Source organism: Typopeltis vanoorti, chromosome 5, assembly GCF_054136105.1.
Source record: "Typopeltis vanoorti isolate ZY-2024b chromosome 5, IOZ_Tvanoo_1.0, whole genome shotgun sequence".
NCBI lineage: Eukaryota > Metazoa > Arthropoda > Arachnida > Uropygi > Thelyphonidae > Typopeltis > Typopeltis vanoorti.
In genome coordinates, this window is record NC_143553.1 from 84,585,024 (window position 1) to 84,607,000 (window position 21,977).

The 21,977-nt window shown below is 36.8% G+C and overlaps 1 protein-coding gene across 3 annotated transcripts in view; it reads left to right on the plus strand.

Moving 5' to 3' along the window:
- LOC150106608 (endosome/lysosome-associated apoptosis and autophagy regulator family member 2-like) overlaps positions 1–21,977 on the plus strand; it is a 594,368-nt gene that overhangs the window by 348,433 nt on the left and 223,958 nt on the right. For all 3 annotated transcript variants that reach the window (XM_090392568.1, XM_090392569.1, XM_090392567.1), the window contains one exon: positions 5,042–5,171. In XM_090392568.1, coding sequence (XP_090248694.1) covers positions 5,042–5,171 — 130 coding nt within the window. The remainder of the gene's footprint in view (positions 1–5,041; positions 5,172–21,977) is intronic.

Below are 21,977 nucleotides of genomic sequence, written 5' to 3' on the forward strand. Positions count from 1 at the left end.
ATTTTTTTCATGAGGACAGGAAAGGCAAGAATGGAAATGGTAGCACTGATTTTGATGCATCATGGTGTGAGGCATACGTTGACAGGGTGAGATATTTAGGTGGTTGTTGCCATAGGCCATTAAATGTGGAGAGGGGAGACAAAGACAGTGACATCAGGATAATTTTGTTTAAACAAAACTTTGTGTTTCACTGTCTTTTCTTACAGAATTCATCATCTTTATCAGAACTCTAGAGCACGTAGAAAGAATGGATGTAAAAAATATCTAGAACTCATTGGAAACAATAAGTTCTATATCTTTTGGACCAAGTAACATTTCCGAGCTAGGAACAATTTATATGCTGTTGCATCAAATAGCTCATAGATGGTTTGTAGTATACATGGTATAGATTTGATGTGTTTAAAGAGTAGGAAACTGATTTCCAAACATTATGCAAAGCGAAACCTAGATTTCTCTTCAGGCTGTGTCCAGGTGTGTTACTTCTCTGGAAATGACAAGACTGAAAGTCATTTTCAAGATGAGGAATTGAAATTATTGATCAATCCATTTGATTGTGTTCTCTGGAGAGTGTGCACTAAGTTCTGACATCTCTTTGATTGTGAGTGATAATCCCTAGAGAGTTTTTAGATATGTGGCAAAGTAGATGGAAGAATGATCATGATAAGATGAAGTTAAAGGATGAAAGTGGTAGAATGGTAACTGCTGCAGAAGAGGTATTCAGTGATCAATTTTTAAAGGTATTTCATCCTGACCAGGGTGGAATCATGAGGAACTTAAGTGTAGAGGACATAGGAGAAGATGGCTTAATTGTGAGTGAGCAAGATTTATTTGAGGAAATAAATAATCTTGATGTCAATAAGGCAATCGGATTTGATGACATATCACCACGCATCTTAAGGGAATGTTACAGGGAATTGGCAGTAGCATTGGTATGTATGTTTAATAAGAATCTTACAACAGCACAAGTTCCAAGGGAGTGGAAGGAGGGTAAAATTGTTCCACTGCATAAAGGTGGTGATAAGGCTGTAGCTTCCAATTATAGGCCGGTCTGTATATATGGAGTTGTGGTGAAGGTCCTGAAGGTCCTGGAGAGAGAGATTGGTGATAAGTAGGATACAGAAATGGGTTGATAAGAGCAGTATTCTCTGTGGTTATTAGCATGGGTTTGTTAAGGGGAGAAAATGTTTCACTAACTTATGTACTATAACAAAGCGACAAATACCTTGGACAGGGGAGATGCATATACAGTGGTGTACTTAGATTTTGCAAATGCTTTTGTTAGACTGCCACATGATAAGCTCTTAAATAAATTGAAACAGATGTGATTGGATAATAGACTTCTGAGCTGAATCAGTGACTGGCTGTCAGATAGGTATCAGAAAGTTGTATATGGGGGGTGCAGTATCCCGAAAAAGAAAGAACTAGTGGTGTACCACAGGGGGATCAGTTTTGGGGCCATTGTTGTTCAATTTGTATGTTAATGATATTGGATCGGGTTTAACTAGTGATATCCAGCTGTTTGCTAGATGATGCAAAACTGGGGAGAGAGCAATGCAGAGTCAAGCGGATGTTATTGCCTTACAAGAGGACTTGAATGGATTGCATGATTGGTCAGGTAAGTGGAACTATCAGTTCAATGTTGCAAAGTGTAAGGTTTTGAGATTTGCTAAGAAACAATGGGATGCACAGTATACACTTGGTGGGGAAACTTTAATGGAAGTAGAGGAGATGAGAGATCTAGGAGCGATGGTGGACAAGGACCTGAAATTCAGGGACCACATTGCACAAGTTGTGAAGTTGGCAACCAAATCTGAGCACAATAATCCATATGAGGCCTGATCAAGGCCTTATAGATGCAGAAATAGAGAGGTTATGATTCCATTGTATAAGGCCTTGATCAGGCCTCATATGGATTATTGTGCTCAGATTTGGTTGCCGGGTTTTCATGGTGACGAGGATATGTTGGAAAAGGTCCAAGAAGGTAGTCAGTGGTCTTTCGAATGTGAAGTATAAGGACAGATTGAGAGAATGTAAGTTGCAGAGCCTCATAAATAGGAGGAAGAGTGGGGATATGATTGAGACAAGCTAGTCAGGGGTTGTTATCGGGTCGATAACAACCCGATGGAAGAAATTTTTCATAGAAGGGGAGAGGGGAGTAGAACAAGAGGGGGCCATCACTGGAAACTGTATAAGGAGGGTATGAACAGAGGAGTGAAGAGTAGGTTCTTTGCATTCAGGGGTGGATGGTGAGTGGAATGCATTTCCTGAGTGTGTTGTGGATGTAGACACATTGAATCAGTTTAAGGCACGGTTGGATGAGCATTGTGTGCAATAGTGTGATATCCCACAATGAGTCTCTGACTCCATGGAGGCCAAATGTTAATAATAATAAAAATAATAATAACGATACTGCTGTTATCACTCTTCTGAATTTTGTAAGAGCTCCACATTTGACCTGCTTAAGCTTGCTGCAAGAACAATGTTTAAACATTAAGATACTTTTGGAAAGAATTACCTTGGGAGATCATAAAAGGCTTCCTTTAAATTTCTGAACTGGTTTATAAAAATCTTTGATTTCTTAGGTCTTATAGTACATAGGCAACATATTTCCAAGTCACACCTAACAATTGTGGAGAAATAATCCTTGTATTTCATTCTTTGATAGCACATAGTAATTAACTGGTAACTATTAAGAGTGTACTAGTTCTAGAGAATGCTAAGTTCATGTATTTTATATTTCATATTTCTGAAAATATGAAGTGTGCTCTATATTGAAATAGTGAAAAAGCCGAAATGAAGATATCAACCTGACTTCACTTTTCTGAATGACTGGATTTTTAACATTCTTCAAGTATTATCCCTTTTTTTTGTTGTTTCCTTCATTAATTATTCATCCACCTTGTGCTATTTTTATTTAATAATATGTTGTTCAGTGCAATGGTATTGGTTACTGGATGGAAAGAATATCGACAGTGCGTGGCAATCATTTAAAAAATATTCAAATGATGCAATATTAGAATTTCCTGAGAGTTCAAAGAATAAATAGAGTAGGAGTCAAATGGATGTGTAATCTTATGAAGCAAGAGATTTGTAAGAAAATGATGAAGTGGAAGTTATACAGTGTGCATAAGGACGATGTCTGTTATGAAAATTATAAGCAGCAGGCTTGATGAGTCTGGCTCTGCAAGCTAAAGATAACCCCAAAGAGTTCTATTGATATGCTGCAAGTAAAAGAAAGAATGAATATGAAAGAATAACTCTACTGAATGCAGATTGCATGAGAGTGACAGATGCGGAAGAGGTTGTTCAAATAATGAGTGCCCATTTTGCTGAAACTTATAAACCTGGTGTATGCAACATTGAGCTCACTGCTATCTCTTCACTGGATGAAGAAACTCAGGTGTATGAGGAGGAGGTATTAGAGCTGTTGCACAAACTGAATAAGAATTCAGCAATAGGGAGTGATAGGATATCAGCACAGGTGCTAGAAGAGTGTTCAGCTAAACTGGCTATTCCTTTAACCATGCTATATAATTTGAGTTTCAGAACAGGGAAGATTCTGCAAGAGTGGAAAGAATGTATCCAACTATTGACCATTCAACATCTCAGGAGTGGTGGTGGTGGTGAAGATTTTGGAAAAGTGATACCAGTTAGGTATCACATTCAGAAATGGGTTGCCAGAGAATCTCTACTTCGCAATTAACAGCATGGGTTTATTAAGGGAAGGTCATGTTTTAGCAACTTGCTCGCATTCTATAATAATGTTATCATTAAGCTAGACAAGGGGAATGGATACACCATGATACTTTTGGATTTTGACAAAATACAGCATAGAAGATCATTGCATAAATTGGAAAATATGGGTTTAGCATAGATAAGAGGATGGCTGACTGATGGATAACAAAACGTGGTATATGGGAGATGTGAGTCTGCAAACTTTAAGGTAGCCAGTGTTGTACCATAATGATCAGTCTTTGGTCCACTGTTATTCAATCTGTACATTAATGACATTGGGAAGGATTTGACAGGTGACATACAGCTGTTTGCTGATGATGATGCAAAGATAGGTAGAGTAATCAGGAATGCAGCTGATATGCAGTACTTGTAGAATGATTTGAATAGGCTGGAATTCTGGGCATGGGAAAATGAATGTTGGTAAATGTAAAGTCATGCACTTTAATGTGATTAGATATCAAATGTTGTATTATATTGGTGGGATTATGCTAGAAGAAATTGATGAGGCTAAGCATCTTGTAGTGTTAGTAGATAGGAAGTTGAAGTTCCGGGGGGGGGGGGGGGCATGTATCAAAGATTGCAAATACAACCCAAAAGATAGTTACAATGCTGAAATGAACTTCAACATGTAAAGATAAGGATGTCATTTTATCTCTTTACAAGGCTTTGATAAAACTTCACTTGGACTTTTGCGTGCAGGTCTGTTCTTGGTTTCTGTGGTGATTCTGATACAGTGGAGAGAGGTGCAATGGAGAGTGTCAGAATTTGTAGACTGCAGACACTAGCAAACAGGGGAAAGACGGTTGGTATAATTGAGACTTACAATCTTCTGAAAGGGACATACAGGATTTCAGTTGATAGATATTTTTTTTTTTATGGAGGGTGGGGAAAGGACAATAGGACATCCTTGGAAGCTGAGAATGAATGCCGCTAAGAAAGGGGGTGAGGTCTAGATTTTTCTCTCATAGAGTGGTGCGTGATTGGAATGGATTTCCATGGGATGTTGAGTGTGCAAGCAGTGTGAATGAATTCAAGATCAAGTATGATATCTAGTGCATTTAGTATGTGACCTCCCTTGATGAGTTCCTGACTCCTTGGAGGTCTCTCTTAATAATAATAATAATAATATCTAGAAAAGGGATATGGTTGCTCACTATTGATTTTGATTTGATTTTGCGACAATGAAAAAAATTCAGGAAATTTTCACAGTGGTTTCAAAAAACTGAAATGTGGATGTTATTTCTTTAGAAATCATGCACACATTGAAAACATTTTATTTACATAGTTGTTTCTTCCCATATTGCAGGTACATTGAAGTGAGAAACAAGCCATTATTTACAGCAAGTGGTACCCAGTACTATCACATCTTCAATATCAGTTTATGTGGTCAGGATGAAAAACCTGTTGCTGTATGCAGAAATAATGTTACCTATCATGTAAGTCTGCTATTGTGTCTTTTGTTGTCGCAGTCCTTCTCACTATGTTCACTACTACTTGTAACACCATAACATTTGAAAAATGTTTGTTTGTCAGCAGTTATTTTTATATTATATTAAGATGTATTAGAGCAGTAGGCCATAGATGATATAAGTTTTAGTTAATATCAGGGAATTGGTAATTTCTATTCTATAGCATATTAGCTATCTAATATTTATTTAAGATTCAGTGTGTACGAGATTACTTTACCTAGCATAATATCCTGTACTATTACATCTATAACTCATTTGCTGTCCCTGTAATTCTTTCTCTCACACACACATAGACACTCCACACTCACTCTGAACTCAAGATATATAAATAAAGGGGCGGTGGGCATCTGAAAATGATACTGTTAGTTTCTTTTTAAGAATTACGTTGATTTATTCTCACTCTTTATCAAAAAGGATTGGAATAACATTTTTCTAGTTACTTTTATTACAAAATCTCCATAGAAATTTATTGCAGGATGTCTGCTCCAGATGTCAAAAGGTTTATTATACCATTCCTTGATGAGGGGTTGTTACCTGATCAATGGAGGAAATTTTTCATAGAAATGAAGGGAGACAAGGGTAGAACAAGAGGCCATTCCTGGAAGTTGTGAGCAAAGGAGTGAGGAGAAGGTTCTTTGCATGGAGAGAGTGGTTGATGAATGTATTGCCTGAAAGTATGATGAGTGCTGAAAGTGTGAATGGGTATAATGCATGGTTTGATAATCTTTTTGCAACTTTACAATTCTTTGCAAAATAATCTTTTTGCAACTTAGATTGTGGACTTCCTGCAGTGAGTCTTTTGGATCTATGAAGATCTGATGTCAATAATAATTATAATAAACATGTTTCTTACTCTCTTGCTCACTGCAATCTTGTGTTAACTTACAGGATGTCTCCCCTCCATGCGAGGTATACATGTTCATAGAGAGAGAGAGAGAGAGAGGACTCCAGTGATTTACTGGCCCTTCTTCTTATTCTTGCTCTTTGATTTTCTTCCTGTATCTTTGCTCTACTTCTCCTGAGTCTTTTTTACTATCCTCTCTTCCAGACCACCATCATTGAATACAACACCTTGCCACTATGTTTGTTGTACAATGCAATCCATGGATGTCTTGAAAGGGGGGGAATCCTGGAAGGCTTGCACACCTTTGGCCTCTGCTTTAGCAAGAGGGGGTTCTGGATCGCCTGACCTTGCCATGGATCAATTGGCTAGTGGGTTTGCCTGCAAGGGTCAGTGGTTGTGCAGTAAATTTTCTTCGTCATAGTTTGGTAGGGACAGGGCTCAAGGCTTTCTGTGATGATAGTTTGGCATCTGGGTTAGCTCTGGCATTCCACTCCCGAGTACAGTCATTGCTTGCCACAGAGCAGATGACCATGGTGAGTGGGAAGCTCTGGCACTGAAACAAACTCCCTTTGAGTAATTTTTCATCCTCAAGTTTATCATATACTGAAAGGCATACAAATGAATAGGTGTTAGAAAAGATCAGTAGAACTAAGGCTCCTTAAGGATATTGACAAGAAAATTAAAATATTTTGGACACATTGAAAAGATGGAAGGGGGAACTTCTCAACAGTAATAGAAGGTAAAGTTCCTGGGAAAAGAGGAAAGGGTAGACCATCAATGAGATGGATGGATGGATGGTGTGTGTATGTGTGTGGAGTGACTGATCTGCAGAGAGTTGAGGCTTCCAGAAAAGCAAACAACAGGACTACATGGTGACGCCTGGTGTGGCACATCACCAAGCATCAGAGTGACCATACGGCATTTGTGGATGCCCACTGAACATACAGAAGTTTATCGAGCGACTTCAACCAGCCTCAACCATGTCGAGGCTTGTATCTCATTTCATTGATATCATTGATAATGATATCAATATCATTATCAACCATTGTAACATCAACAGAAAATCAAAACAAAAAGCAGTAAACGTCAGAGACAGCAATAACAATAATAACCTTATTAATGTTGCACTCAACTGGCAAACATGCTTTCAGGAAAATGTCACCCTTCTTCATCTAGATGGGTCTGTAAGGGTTGGCAGGTTCTCCAAAATCATTCAAGAAGCTCCCTGAATGTCTCCATTCAGGGGACATTCTTGTAGAAACAAAACTGACACAATCAGAGTAACTCTTTCATACAGCATCTCTCAGAAGAATACCGATGACAGTTATACCTCCCAACACTTTTAACTGCCTTTGACGAATAATATTGGAGCAGGATTTCTTTGATGTTCTTGATGAGAATATCTGCTCCAAAATGAAAGACAAAGGAACGACAGCAATGAGGAGAATACTCATACATAGGGATGGTCACCTGGTTACCACCAGGAATATCATCCTTACTTTCCACATATCTAAATGGCAACATCTGTGAAAGTACGATATCTAAACTTCCAAGGCTTGTATAAGGAAGTTTATCATTCATAACATATCATTTAAAGGGTGCAAAGGGTTTGGGATGTAGAACTGTTAAGGATGTAGAACTGTTAAGCTCTACATCCCAAACGCTTTGCATGCCTTAAATGTCAGTAGTATGGTCATTTTCAGACTGCCTCTCATGACTCTGGCATTTGAGGCTGATATGGCATTAAAGATCACAAGAACAAAGACTAAGAGCAAAGCTCCAAAATGCATAATTGAGAAGGAGATCACCCAGCATACTCCTGAGCATGTAAAATGTAAAACAACCTTTTTTTCCTGAACACAATCTGGCTTCCACAAACATATCATTCAACAACTGATCAGATGAGGTAACTTTCTAAAATGTTGGCACTTAATATCAGTTTTCTTTGATATTGAAAAAGCATACAACATTGCTTAGAAAGTTTAAATATTGAAAGACCTATGCGGCTTTGGTTTCAAAGGGAATCTTCCTCTCTTTATCAAGCGTTTCCTATCCAACCAAATCTTTTCAGTCTTGGGAAACACTCTCTCTCTCTCTCTCCTCAACTGTATACACAAGAAGAGGAAGTTTCATAAGACTCATTGTTTAAGAATGAGTATCATCATTTTACTGTGATTAACTTTAATTGCACAAATGTAATCAAAGTTAATTCGATAACCAAACAACTTCCTCCAACTGTAAGCAATGCCCTCGGTGTGGATGACCTTACCTCAATATTACATGAATGACAGTCATAGAAAGACAACTGCAGCAAGTCATTCACTACCTTTCAAAATGGTTGCTTGCAAATGGGTTCAAATTTTCTGAACAGAAGATGGTATGTGTGCATTTTTGCCACAGATGTTGTCTTCATCATGACCAAAACTGAAACTATGGCAAATTTTATTCCCTTTTGCACCAGAAGCCAAGTTCTTGAGGCTCATATTTAAAAAGAAAATCAGCTTCCTCCCTCACATATGCCAGTTGCCAGATAAACGTTCTACAGCAATGAACATCCTTTGTACCTTATCTTTCGCATTCTTAGAGTGCTGACAAATGTTTTTTGCTCTGATTGTGCCATGCAGTGATTTGGTCAAAACTTGACTATGGATCTCAAGTCTATGCTTCTGGCAGTGAGTAGTCACCCTGTGATGGTTAGGTCTTATCCACCATCAAGCCATAAGAATTGCAACTGGAGCATTTGATACATTGAGGCAAATGAACCACTCTTGTCATTTTGAGATCAAGAACTGTTTCTGCTGTACACTACAAAAATAAAATCCTTGCAATACCATCCCACATGTTCAACTATATTTTGCCCAAGATGAGACAATCTGTATGACACTTAGCAGACTTCCTTTATATCCTTTGGTTTGCAAACAAAATTCTCTTACAAGCTCTAGATATTAAGGTAGACAGCATAGCACAGACACTCTCAGATATTCTGGTGCCATGGCATTCATGTATACCCATGCAGCATTTCTTCTTACAGGCTATCCCAACATTCTACCTTTCCTGTTGTCCACCAGGAGTTCTTTCATGCACATAGAAGAAAATACTCTGATATTGTGCCTGTCTACACAGATAGTTCAGTATCAGATCTAGTGGGATTTTCTGTTTTCCCCAGACAGCATAATATCTGCTCAGATCCCAGTGGAATGCATTGCCTGAGTGTGTTGTGGGTGTAGACATACTGAATCAGTTTAAGGCATGGTTGGATGAGCATTGTGTGCAATAGTGTGTGTGTGTGTGTGTGTGTGTGTGTGTGTGTGTGTGTGTGTGTGTGTGTGTGTGTTGGACATTGTGTGCAATAGACTCATCCCACGATGAGTCTCTGACTCATCGTCAGAGACTCATCGTGGTGCTAGTAGTACCATTATAAATCATAGTCATCTATGTGAGAGCTTGCTTTAGACTACATAAGACTGCAACACTACTAAAGGTGTATTATATATACAGATTCTGTATATATAATTATATATTCTCTATATAATAAATATAATATAATCTCTCTCTCTCTCTCTCTTATATCCAACATGTCCTCTTCAGTTATAGGAGCTATACTTATATGCTTCAGTTGGATTTGAAGCCACATTGGGATTAAGGGAAATGAGGCTGCAGATACTAATCTAGGTCAGCTCATTTCTCAATCTTTCACCATCTGTCTGTCTTATACACTGATTGCTAGCAGAGAAAGACCAATAATATGCTCCATCAAGTCAAGCCTAAACTCAAATTGTGGCAGTCTAGTCTATGCAAGGACTGCAAAGAACAACTGACTCAGTACCATTATAGATCATAGTCATCTTACACACACTTTCATACTGGGAGAGAATGACATGCCTATGTGTGAGTTGTGTTGTACAAGGCCAACCATCATTCATATTTTAACCAGTGGCTCTCATTTTGCCAATGAGCACATCACTAATTTAGTCACATTCATAATCTGTCTGAATCCTATACATTTAGGCAAATTTTATCAGATTCATTGTGTCACCTCTATTTTTAAATTTTTACCGAGTATCAATGTATATTATTACTTATTTTTTTTTTTTTGCCCTTTATTTGTTACCTTAGGCACAGTATGACCATAGCTGTCTTGTGCCATTAAACCAAAAACAAACAAATAGGATTCTCTTTGTCCCTTCCTGTTGTATGCCTTTTGTAAAATCTTTCTTCCCTTCCTGCATCTGATATGTTTACCAGATAGATCCTTGGAACAACTTATACATTGCAATCACATCATATGTCCTCCTAGTTTAAACTCTACAGAATCTATCTTTGTAGTCAATATTTCATTTTTAATATTCATCTAATACCCTCTCTAAGCTTTTTTTTGTTCCTGTTGAACAGTGCTTCATACTACATAACTTCCAAATTCTTATCTGCTGGTCGTTGTCTTCATTATTACAGCAATCCTGTGGATTATTTCACCACCTTTTTCATTGTGAATTTCATCTCACTATCCACAACTGCCTCAAGATCGTCTGCCTCTTCCACCTCCTCCAGCATAGTCCCACCAGTAGAATACATAAAAATACACAGCCTTCCATCTATGGATATCAAAGTTAATCCTGACTGTTAGCTACAAAGAAACTGATGTTTCCACTCATTTGCTTGTCCTATTATTATTATTATTATTATTATTATTATTATTATTATTATTACGTGACACCTCCAGGGAGTCCAAAGACTCATCAAGGAAGGGCACCTACTCTACAACTCTCTGTTCTCCACTCCACCAACCACAACTACACCAACACCATATAGCATTTCCACAGACAATTACAAACATCCATGCCCATCGCAGGATTCAAACCCACAGTCTTTTGGCTGGAGAGCAGATACGCTAATGACTTGGCCAACCAGGCCAGCAATTCAATTCCTTTTAAAGATACAAAATGTCGGATGTATTCCTGATAATCACCTCTAACTTTGCACAATCTCCAAACAACTGAATATCATTCACAAAAAAGTGTAATAGTAATGGCTTTTTTTAATTAGCCTGTGAAACCTTACTTGTAATTCTCTTTCTTGTTGTTGATAATTTTCCCATATACACAAATCTCTGATATCTGGCATTAATTCACCAGTCTGAAATCTAAGCCCATTTATTGAAACTTAAATACCAGTTTGATGGGTAGCAACCTGTCATGTGTTTCTTTATGATCCAGAAAATTAAAGTATATACATTCCCTTCATTGATTACTTTTGTTACATTATTAGCAAATGTAATATTATTTGTTAACAAGTTTGCCTGAACTATTTTCAGGACTGGGGTAACTCGTATATAAATAGAAGTTTATGACTTCACATCACTTGCCTTAGTATCCCATAATGCAAAGCACTAATCCTTCCAGGTATGTATAATGATATGTATTATGGAAGGGTCACTACCCAGACCACTTTCAACCTTTATTTGAGGTCACATCATGGGAGCCAGATCCAGAGGTGATATTAAGGTTGGAGTAATGCAGAAGTCATATTTTCAGGTCACATCATGGGAGCCAGATCCAGAGGTGATATTAAGGTTGGAGTAATGCAGAAGTCATATTTTCATATACAAGTTGTCAAAAGGTGTCACATCTTATTATTAAAATACTCTGGATTACAGATAGTTTTCCACTTGATTATACTATAAATTAAAGATACCAAGAAATTATATACTTGATTTAATCCTTTATCCAAATGTAAGCAAACAAAGTTTGCACCCGAAGTATTTTCAGGTGCAAATGGAAAATACTTCAGTTTGGTTTAATCCTTTATTCAAGTGTAAGCAAACACAGTTTGTGCCTGAAGTATTTTCAGAACAGGGGCAACTTGTATATATAGATAGAAACTGATGACTTCATATCACTTACCTTAGTATCCCATAATGCAAAGCACATATCCTTAATGGTATGTATAATGCTATATCAGTTGCCCAATCCTGAAAATACTTCAGGCGCATACTGTGTTTGCTTACACTCGGATAAAAGATTAAATCAAGTACATAATTTCTCGGTATCTTTAATTTATAGTACAACCAAGTGGAAAAACTTTCAAGAACTATCTTCAATGGCCACTGAAGAAATGCAAACTGGTTTATATGTCGATGCTTAGTTTTTCCACCATCCTTAATCAGCTTAATCATTTCACTATTTAGAGAATGGTTCCTCTTGCAGATCTTTCATTCAACAATCATATCACTGTTGTTGTCAGCAACACCCAGTATCTTGTAGTACCTGCATGTGACTTAATACGATTCACTTTTGATGATGCCACTACTATTTCTTTCTCTACTCTAAACCCTGAGTGAGCACTGGTTGTCTCCCATCATAACTGTTACATCACAACCCTATTTTCCCTTCCTCTCAAAATATGACATACTCATTCAGTTTATATCTGTCAGATCATTTTCTTATGACCGATATTTAACTCAAATCTACCAAATCTTATTTTTGATGTACCTGGCATTTCTAGTGTGTGTGTGCATGTGTGTGTGTGTGTGCACTCGCAAATGCAGTTTCACTATTTCTGTTATGTCCATGTTCATTACTATATTCTCCAGTCTCTAATCTGCTCCGTAACATACCCCAACTTCCCATTTCCCAAATAGTCACACAAATGTATGATTGCCGCTACTTCCTTCCATCATGGCTGAACACATTCACTTTTCTTTTTATAATCTATAGTCACAAAATTTATAGCACATTGATTCTTTGTGTTTATATGGTTAGAAGGAAGCTTTGGATATGTTTCTTGAACAGTTATCTGTTATTGTATATAGATGAAAATGCTACATGAGGAAAGATATTCCAGAGGACAAACAGTTAGATGGAATTTTAAGTTGATGTTGAGAAGTTGGTTTGGTAATTCTGAATCTAGACTGTTAGAAGACATTCATTATCAATTGCTTGCATTCTTGCATATTAAAGGAATTATAAAAGCCAATTCAGTAGAACAATATCCATCAAAATACTCAGAGATTAGCCCCAAGATGGAATCAGAAAGAGAGAGAGAGTGGAATCATCCATTAATAAGATCACCCTCTTTTAGAAAGCATTTTTATATAGAGGTTTTGGTGTAGCACTACAAATGTAGGGAAAGTATTCTATGGTTTGGTGGATTTGACTTTTGCGTCGAGCTAACAGTTATACATATAATAAGTAATGGCTTGAACAGAAAAGTACAAGTGTTTTGGAGAAGCATATGTGGGTGATGTGTTGGTGCCAGGAAAGGCTACAGGTGTGTCTGCTTGCTCAAGGAGTTAAATCTGATCTTGTATGGAAATTTAAGTTTTGTCAGGGTAAAAACAAAGTGAGATCTTCCTTGTGAGAAAGGAGCGTGCTTTATTTTAGTAGTTTTAAACTTCATAAGGTCATCTTCATTTCACTATAAAAAATGATGGCACGAAAAAGTTAACAAAAGACGAGCAAATGGCGTATGGTGACTCCATTATTAAAGGTGTACTGGATGATAGGATGCACAAGGTAAGTTTTGCAGGCGGTAAAATGAGTAGAGTGATTGAGGCATTGGATATGAGGAGGGAGCGAGCAAAGGAGTTGATGATTTTAATAGTATGAATGACTTGACAGAGGACAAAGAGCACGTCAGAATTGATATCAGGAGGCTGCTTAGACAGATAAAAGAGAATAGTGTGGCAGGAAGGGTAGTAAGCGTGTTACCTAGTTATGACTATGGTGAGATGAGGCAGAGAGCAAGGATTATGAATGATATGTTAGCTGAAATGTGTGAGGAGAAAGGAGTACAGTTTGTTAATTTGTGGAATGAGTTTGAAGGAAGAAGTGAACTATATAAGAGAGATGGACTGCATTTGAGTGGTTATGGTGTGAGTCGCTTGCAGAGACTGCTGCTGGAGGGTAGAGAAGTGAGTAGAGAGAATGAATCAGATCAAGTGGGAAGTGATGTGGAAGAGCAAGAGAGTAAGACAGGAGAGATTGAAGAGGTCGTTTTGAATAGGGAAGTCAGTGGCAAGAATATAGAAAATGAGAGAATGTGTGTGCAAGAGGAACATGGAAACGGGGAGGCTCAGGATGGACAGGGATACACAGCATGAGAAAGGTGGATGCTCCAAGAGAATGTGAGAACATGTGTAGACAGGAAAGGAATGGGATGACCTGGGATAAAGAGGAAACAGTTGGAATTGAAGAGGGTTCTAAAATGAATAAGCAGAAAGGGAAATGGCCCAAGTCAAGCATGAAGAGATCACATCGAATGAGTGGTATCAGTGGAACTAGCTGTAGATCCAGAAATGAGCTGTTGTGTTTGTATACAAATGCTAGAAGTATAAGAAACAAGGCATATGAAATGGTTGCATTAATTGAGTCTGTTCACCCAAAGATTGTTGGAATTAGTGAGAAATCGTTGGAAGAGGACGACATCCTGACAGGAATAGAGATGGAAGGTTATGATGTGTTTCAGAGGATAGAAGGGGTAAAAAGGAAAGAAGGAGTGCTATTGATGATAGAGAAAGAGTTATGTTCCGTACAAAGTAGAGATGCAAGTGGGAAATAGTGCCAGTGGTTTTGAGGCAACATGGTGTGAGATAGAGGTGAATGGAATCAAATACTTGGTTGGATGTTGTTATAGACCACGTAATGTGGATGGTGGTGATAATGAATGGTATGATCAAATTAGAAAAGCTAATAAGAAAAGGGTGATCATTATCGGCAATTTTAATTATGGCAATATAGACTGGAATGATGAGATAGCAACTGGAAGTAAAGAAAATGAGTTTTTGAGGGATAACTACCTCAGACAATATGTAACAGAGGGCACGTGAGGCTCGAGGGTCTTGGATTTGGTTATCTCATTAGAGGATGTAATTATAAATGAGGTGTCAAATCATCCACCAATTGGTGAGAGTGACCATGTGTTAATTACCTGGGTGGTTGCCAGCAGTGTGAGAACCTCTGTGAGAAAAGGATATATGTGGAACTACAAGGGGGGGGGGGAGTGATTATGAAGAGCTTAGGAGACAGCTTGCTGGTGTAGCATGGAATGAGGAGTTGGCTGGAAAATAAATCAGTGCAGCTTGGGAAATTTTAAAAAACTATCTAGTAGATGCATTGTATAAATGCATTCCAAGGGTGAGAAGGTTAAATAAGGTAGGTGTGAAATGGATGAATAAAGAGATTAAACATTCAGTACAGAGAAATAGTGCATAATGGAGGCAGCATAAGAGAAGTGGAAATAACCAGTTTCATGAGGTTTACAAAGACCAGACAGGGCGAGTGACATGGTTGATGAGGATAGCAAAAGTGAGGTATGAACAGCAGTTAGCTACTGAAGCCAAATAATCCAAAGGAGTTCTTTCCATATGCAGCCAGCAAAAGAAACAATGATTATGGAAGGATGGCATTGATTGGAGAAAATGGTATAAAGACAGCTGTTGCAGAATGTGTGGCGGAGATACTTAATGAGGAGTTCATAAAGATCTTTCAATCTTGTGAATGTGACTTCATGGAGAGATTTGAGAGCAGTTGATGATGGGGAGAAGAGACTGACTGTAAGTGAGCAAGAGGTGTATGGGGAGTTGAGCAAACTAAATGTTAATAAGGCTGTGGGACTTGACACCTGCCTTGATGTATTTTTTTAATATGAGTCTTGCACTGAGTCAAGTTCCTAAGGAGTGGAAGGAGGACAAGATTGTTCCGCTTCATAAAGGAGGTGAATGAACTCAAGCATCAAACTATAGGCCTATCTGTGTCAGGTGTTGTGGTTAAGTTGTTGGAGAAGCATATGAGAACTAGGATCCAGAATTGGGTTGACAACAATGGTATTATCTTTGATGGACAGCATGGATTTGCTAAAGGGAGGTCACATTTTAGTAATCTACTTATGTATTACAATACAGTGACTCTTCCTTGGACAGAGGAGAAGGATACACAGTAATATACTTGGATTTCGCAAAGGATTTTGATAGATTACCTCATAATAAATTGATAGTCAAACTAGAGCAGATGGGGTTGGATATTAGATTAGTGCATTGAATTGGACACTGGCTATCTGATAGGTATCAACAAGTTGTGTATGGGGGAGCGATATCCAGGAAAAGGAAAGTCACTAGTGGAATGCCTCAGGGGTCTGTTTTACGACCCTTACTGTTTAACTTGTGTATTAATGATATTGGTGAAGATTTGGATGGAGATATTCAGTTGTTTGCAGATGATGCAAAGTTGGGACGAACCCTGAAGAGTAGTGAAGATGTTGTGGCTTTACAAGAAGACTTGAATAAATTGAATGATTGGGCACGGAAATGGTGATGCGAGTTCAATGTTGCAAAATGTAAGGTTTTAAAATTTGAGAAACAAAGATAGGCTGCAGAATTTATGCTTGGTGGGGATATATTGTTGGAGCTGGAGGAAATAAGAGATCTGGGGGTCTAGTGGATAAGGATCTGAAATTTAGAGGACACATAGCCAAAATTATGAAGACAACACAAAGGCTTCTGGGAATGATGTGGAGGACACTGAGTTGTAGAAGTAGGGAAATTCTTGTTCCATTGTATGAGGATTTGATTAGGCCACACATGGACTATTGTGCCCAGATTTGGTCATCAGGTTTTCAGAAGGATGAAGAGATGTTGGAAAGGGTTCAAAGGTGACTGACTAAGGTTGTTTCTAACCTCTGAAATGTCAAGTATGAGGAAAGATTGAGAAGATGTAATTTGCAGAGTCTGGTGGACAGGAGGAAGAGGGGAGATATGATAGAGACCTACAAGTTAGTAAGGGGTTGTTATAGTATCAATGCTGGAGAAGTTCTACAGAAAATAGTGGGAGATCGGGGGAGAACCAGTGGTCATCCCTGGAAACTGTATAAAGAAGGTGTGAGTAGGGGAGTGAGAAGCAGGTTTTTTCCGAGCAGAATTGTAAATGATTGGAATGTCCTGCCTGAGAGTGTGGTGTCTGCAAGGAGTTTGAGTGTGTTTAAGACATGGTATGATGAGCATTGTGTGTGTTAAAAAGACCTCCCAGATGAATCTTTGACTCCATGAGGTCTTGGGCAGTGGTGGCCGGTGAAAATTTTAAGTGATGGTGCTGCATATACAAAACAAAAAAAAATGTTTTAAAAATTTTTTTTCTAATCAGTAACCAATTTATTAATAAATAAATTTACACGTTAAAAAATTGCTTCATTAAAAATATTTCACCCTCACCAAGAACAAACAGCAATAATAAAAGTTTCGTATCTCACAGAAATAACGCGTGCAAGCATACGATACACTGCACAAACGAGCAGTGTCAGAATGACATATAACTTGCAATCACTAGTGCAAACAAATATCAGCGAGAGTGGCTGCATTTGGCCAAACGTGATAATTCTTTCACTGTGTTAGCTCGCAGTGTATTTGTTTCGTGTAACGATAATTGAAAAAATATAATTCTTTTCATATTTTCAACAGCGACACTCATCATAATTCAACCTTGTATCTATAATAAATAAATAATGATATGTTATTTTAACAGAATAAAATAAGATTTGCAAAAAATAGTTCACCCTCACCACGAACACGTACGAATAATGAAAGTTTCGTACCTCACAGAAATAATGCACACAAGCATACGATACACTGGAATGACTTGTAACGTGCAATCATAAGCGCAAACAAATATCGGCGAGTCTGGCTGCGATTGGTCAAACATGATAATTCCAACACTGCGTTAGATCACAATGAATTTGTTTCTTAATCTAACGCGTTAATTGAACAATTCCAATTATTAACTACTCAATCACTGTCGAAACATAAGCTGTAACCTTTAACATGTAAGCATTGTTATTATTTATAAACACAAACAAAATTTAAAGTTTTCATATTTTCCTTAGGGGTGCTGCAGTGTTTCACACTGCTTATTTACGGGTTGCCACTGGTTTGGGGTAATAATAATTAAAATAACAATAGCCTGCCTTTTCTAGATACTCTAATCACACTTCTTTTTTTGAGAGAAACTTGTGACATGAAATTAAGAATTATCAATACGTTAGCACAAGAAGAATATTTAATAGCTCTCGGGAAACCCAAGATACCTGAGCTAGACCTGATCTTACTTCCTACAATATACACTTAGTATATCTTATCTGTAGACTGGTCTTCTACTCTTCTTTCCTCTACTCTCTCTTACTTCTTTCTCCTTCCCCACCAAGTGCTATTAGAGCAATTTGAGAGCGAAGGGGGGGGGGACTCCTTCCTCTCAAATTATAATTTCCACTGTATACTTTAAAAAAAAAAAAAAAAAAGGCAAGCCTAGTTGTCTTAAGGTGGCAGCCCCACCACTAGGATACCTATCATCATGCTAGTCACTTGACATAGGGAAACACATATTACTTTCAAGTCTCAACGAAATCCAAGCCAGACAGAAAATATGGGAAATGACTGTGAACTGGTAAAGGTTAAGAAACTTTGGAAAAAGAAAAACATGGTGAAATATGCTTTCAATACCTTGGATCGTACATCAGCAATACAGAAAATGATATCAGAAAACGTAAACATCTGACTCTAGTCTTCCATAACAAACTCCATCCCATCTGGAAATCATCATTAGTATCATTAAAGACAAAATTAAGACTATACCATGCAACCAGTAAATCCATCTTCTTGTATGGTTCTCAAACCTGGACAATAAGCACCAAAAAACTACAGATCTAATTAACTCCTTTGGAACTACATGTCTCAGACTGATCCTTGGATACACCTGGATGGACCACATCACTAACTCTGCTGTGCTAAATCTGGCTAAGCAAGAACCATTTGTCAGTATAGTCAAAAAACTATAACTCAGGTGGCTTGGGCATCAACTTAGACATCCTGAAGTCTCGCTCTTTTTGGAATCCCTCATCCTGTACAAACCAGAAGATGGCAAATGCAGTAGAGGAAGACCATGCAAACAATTTTGGCAATACATATGTGAAACCATCAGTAGGCTGAACTGTAAAACTCCATCTGACATCTACCAGTTAGCTCAAGATAGAGAGAGACTTGGAAGACCATAATTTGCAATATTTAATTTTTAATATAAATCTCTTTTCCCTTTTCACATTGTATCATATTATGAATAAACTATGTATGTATGTATCTAGAAAATGACATATACAAAATAAGACCTATTGCATACAAAATACTAAAATGCATCAATGCAGATATAAAAGAAACTGCAAATATAAATTATGAAATAGATGTAAAAGAATTCTTGGATTACTTTACGGATCTTTGGACAGATAATACTGGCATCAAAAAACAATTACGCCAGAAACTTACAAAATACTTCAAATGATATTATTATTATTATTATTATTACCCAAGACTTCATGGAGTCAAAGACTCATCTAGGAGGTCCTTTTATCAAACACACAGCTCATCATACTGTGCTTTAAACACACTCAAATTCTTTGCAGACACCACATTCTCAGGCAAGGCATTCCGGTCATTCACAACTCTGCATGAAAAAAGCCTTTTTCTCACTCCCCTACTCACACCCTCCTTATATAGCTTCCAGGGATGACCTCTGGTTCTCCCCTGATCTCCCACTACTTTCTGTAGAACCTCTCAGCATTGATCCTATAACAACCCCTTAATAACTTGTAGGTCCCTATCATATCTCCCCTTCTCCTCCTGTTCACCAGACTCTGCAAGTTGCATCTTCTCAATCTTTCCTCATACTCAACTTTCCAGAGGTCAGAAAATATAGTCAGTTGCCTCTGAACCCTCTCCAACATCTCTTCATTCTTCTGAAAACCAGGTGACCAAATCTGGGCACAGTAGTCCATGTGTGGTCTAATCAAAGCCTTATACAATGGAAATTATAACAAATAATAACAATGAAAGAATTGAAGGACAACCTAAATAAAATAAAAAATGGCAAATCAGCAGGAGAAGATGGGATAAACTCCGAACTGTATAAATTTTCTGGAAAAAAATTTCATCAAAGATTATTAAAATTTTTAAATAAAATATATACAAATGGACAAATACCAATAGAATGGAATGCAAGTATAGTAATACCTATATTTAAAAAAGGAGATAAAACAAAACCTGCTAACTGCAGAGGTATTAGTTTATTGAATACATGCTATAAAATATATAGTAGAATACTTAATGAAAAACTGAAAATATACTGTGAAAAAATATTAGAATGTCAAAATGGATTTAGAAAAGGCTCTACAATGGATGCAGCTTTCTGTTTAAAACTACTTATAGAAAAAAGATGAGAATTTAATTTAGAAACTCATCTTTTTTTTAAAGATTACAAAAAAGCATTTGACAAAGTGAACAGATATATACTGTTTGATGCATTACAAATAATAAATATACCTAATATTTTACTACATGCAATATTGAATATATACAAAGATAATGAAATAAAAATAAATGAAAAATTGTGTGAAAAACAATCTATAAAAAGAATAAGACAGGAATGCCCTCTTTCTCCAACATTTTTCAATATTTACATTAATGAAGTATTAATACAGTGGAACACCTTAAACAATCCAGGTATAAAAATTTCCTGGAATTACGAAATAAATACGCTATTATTTGCAGTGATTAGGTAATAATATCAGATAAGGAAGACAATTTACAAAGAGTAATATATAATTTAAACATTATAGTAGAACAGTTTGGAATGAAAATGTCCATAGATAAAACTAAAACAATGGCATTTTGTGGACAAACTCCATTTAGAAGTAAAATAGTTATTAATAATAAAATAATTGAACAGATAAATACTTTGTTATCTTGGATGTGAAATATCATATGAAGGAGAAAAAGACATAAAATTAAAAACTTCAGAATTTTTACAGGTTATAGGCCTGATAAATAGAATACTCAATCCAAATATTGTACAACAAGAAACCCGCTTGAAAATATACAATACTTGAGCACTGCGCACATTATTATATGGCAGTGAAATTTGAGCAATAAACAAACAAGATAAACAAAGAATAAAAACAAGTGAAATGCAATTTATGAGAAGAACTGCAAAATACACATTATTAGACCAAAAAAGGAACAAAGACATTTTAAAAGAACTAAAAACAAAACCAATAGAAGAAAAACTAAACAATTATAAACAAAAATGGATAGAACTTGTAAACCAAATGGCCAACACCTGATATCCTAAACAGATACTAAAATATAAGCCAGTTGGAAAGAGAAAACAGGGTAGACCTCAAAAAAAAGGGATAATAGATGGATAATGAGAATGGAACAGACCAATATGGTCCATACTTGTAATTAGTCTTATGATGATGATAATGAGTATTTAATATATTGCCAGATATTTCAGTTTGAAAATAACAAACTATCATCCGTCTTGACAGGAAACATTCTTTTACAAGGTAGAATAGAAACAATTGATCATTCAAAATTAGAACGAGCTACAATGCTAATCACAATATCATTTCGCTGAAGAAATGTAAACATAAGAGTTCAGAAATAAATTACACGTATAAGTTCACGATGTCATACATAAAACTTAATTTATAAAATTGTATTAAGGATATCATTAGACAGATGTAGTATCTAGAAGGTATTTAAATATATATATATATATATATATATTAATGTTCATTTGCGCTAGTGAGCCAAGCGCTGTGGACATACCTAAGAAGAGTCCTGATTCAGATAAGTTATTCTAGGAATAATTAATTATATATGCGTAATTGTTTGAGTAAGAGCGGCACTAAACATTGTGCACTACCGGTATTATTAATGTGGGGAATTTTTCTTGCCTAAACTTAATTACGAAATCATTATTATTAGACCTAGTAACCTACAAGGGGGAAAAAAAAATGGCAGTGGCATTGGCATTCCATGATTTTAATTTAGATTTCAGTCGTTTCGTTAAGTGTGAGGTCTGTTATATGTATTCCTTCAATTACATAAATGATTT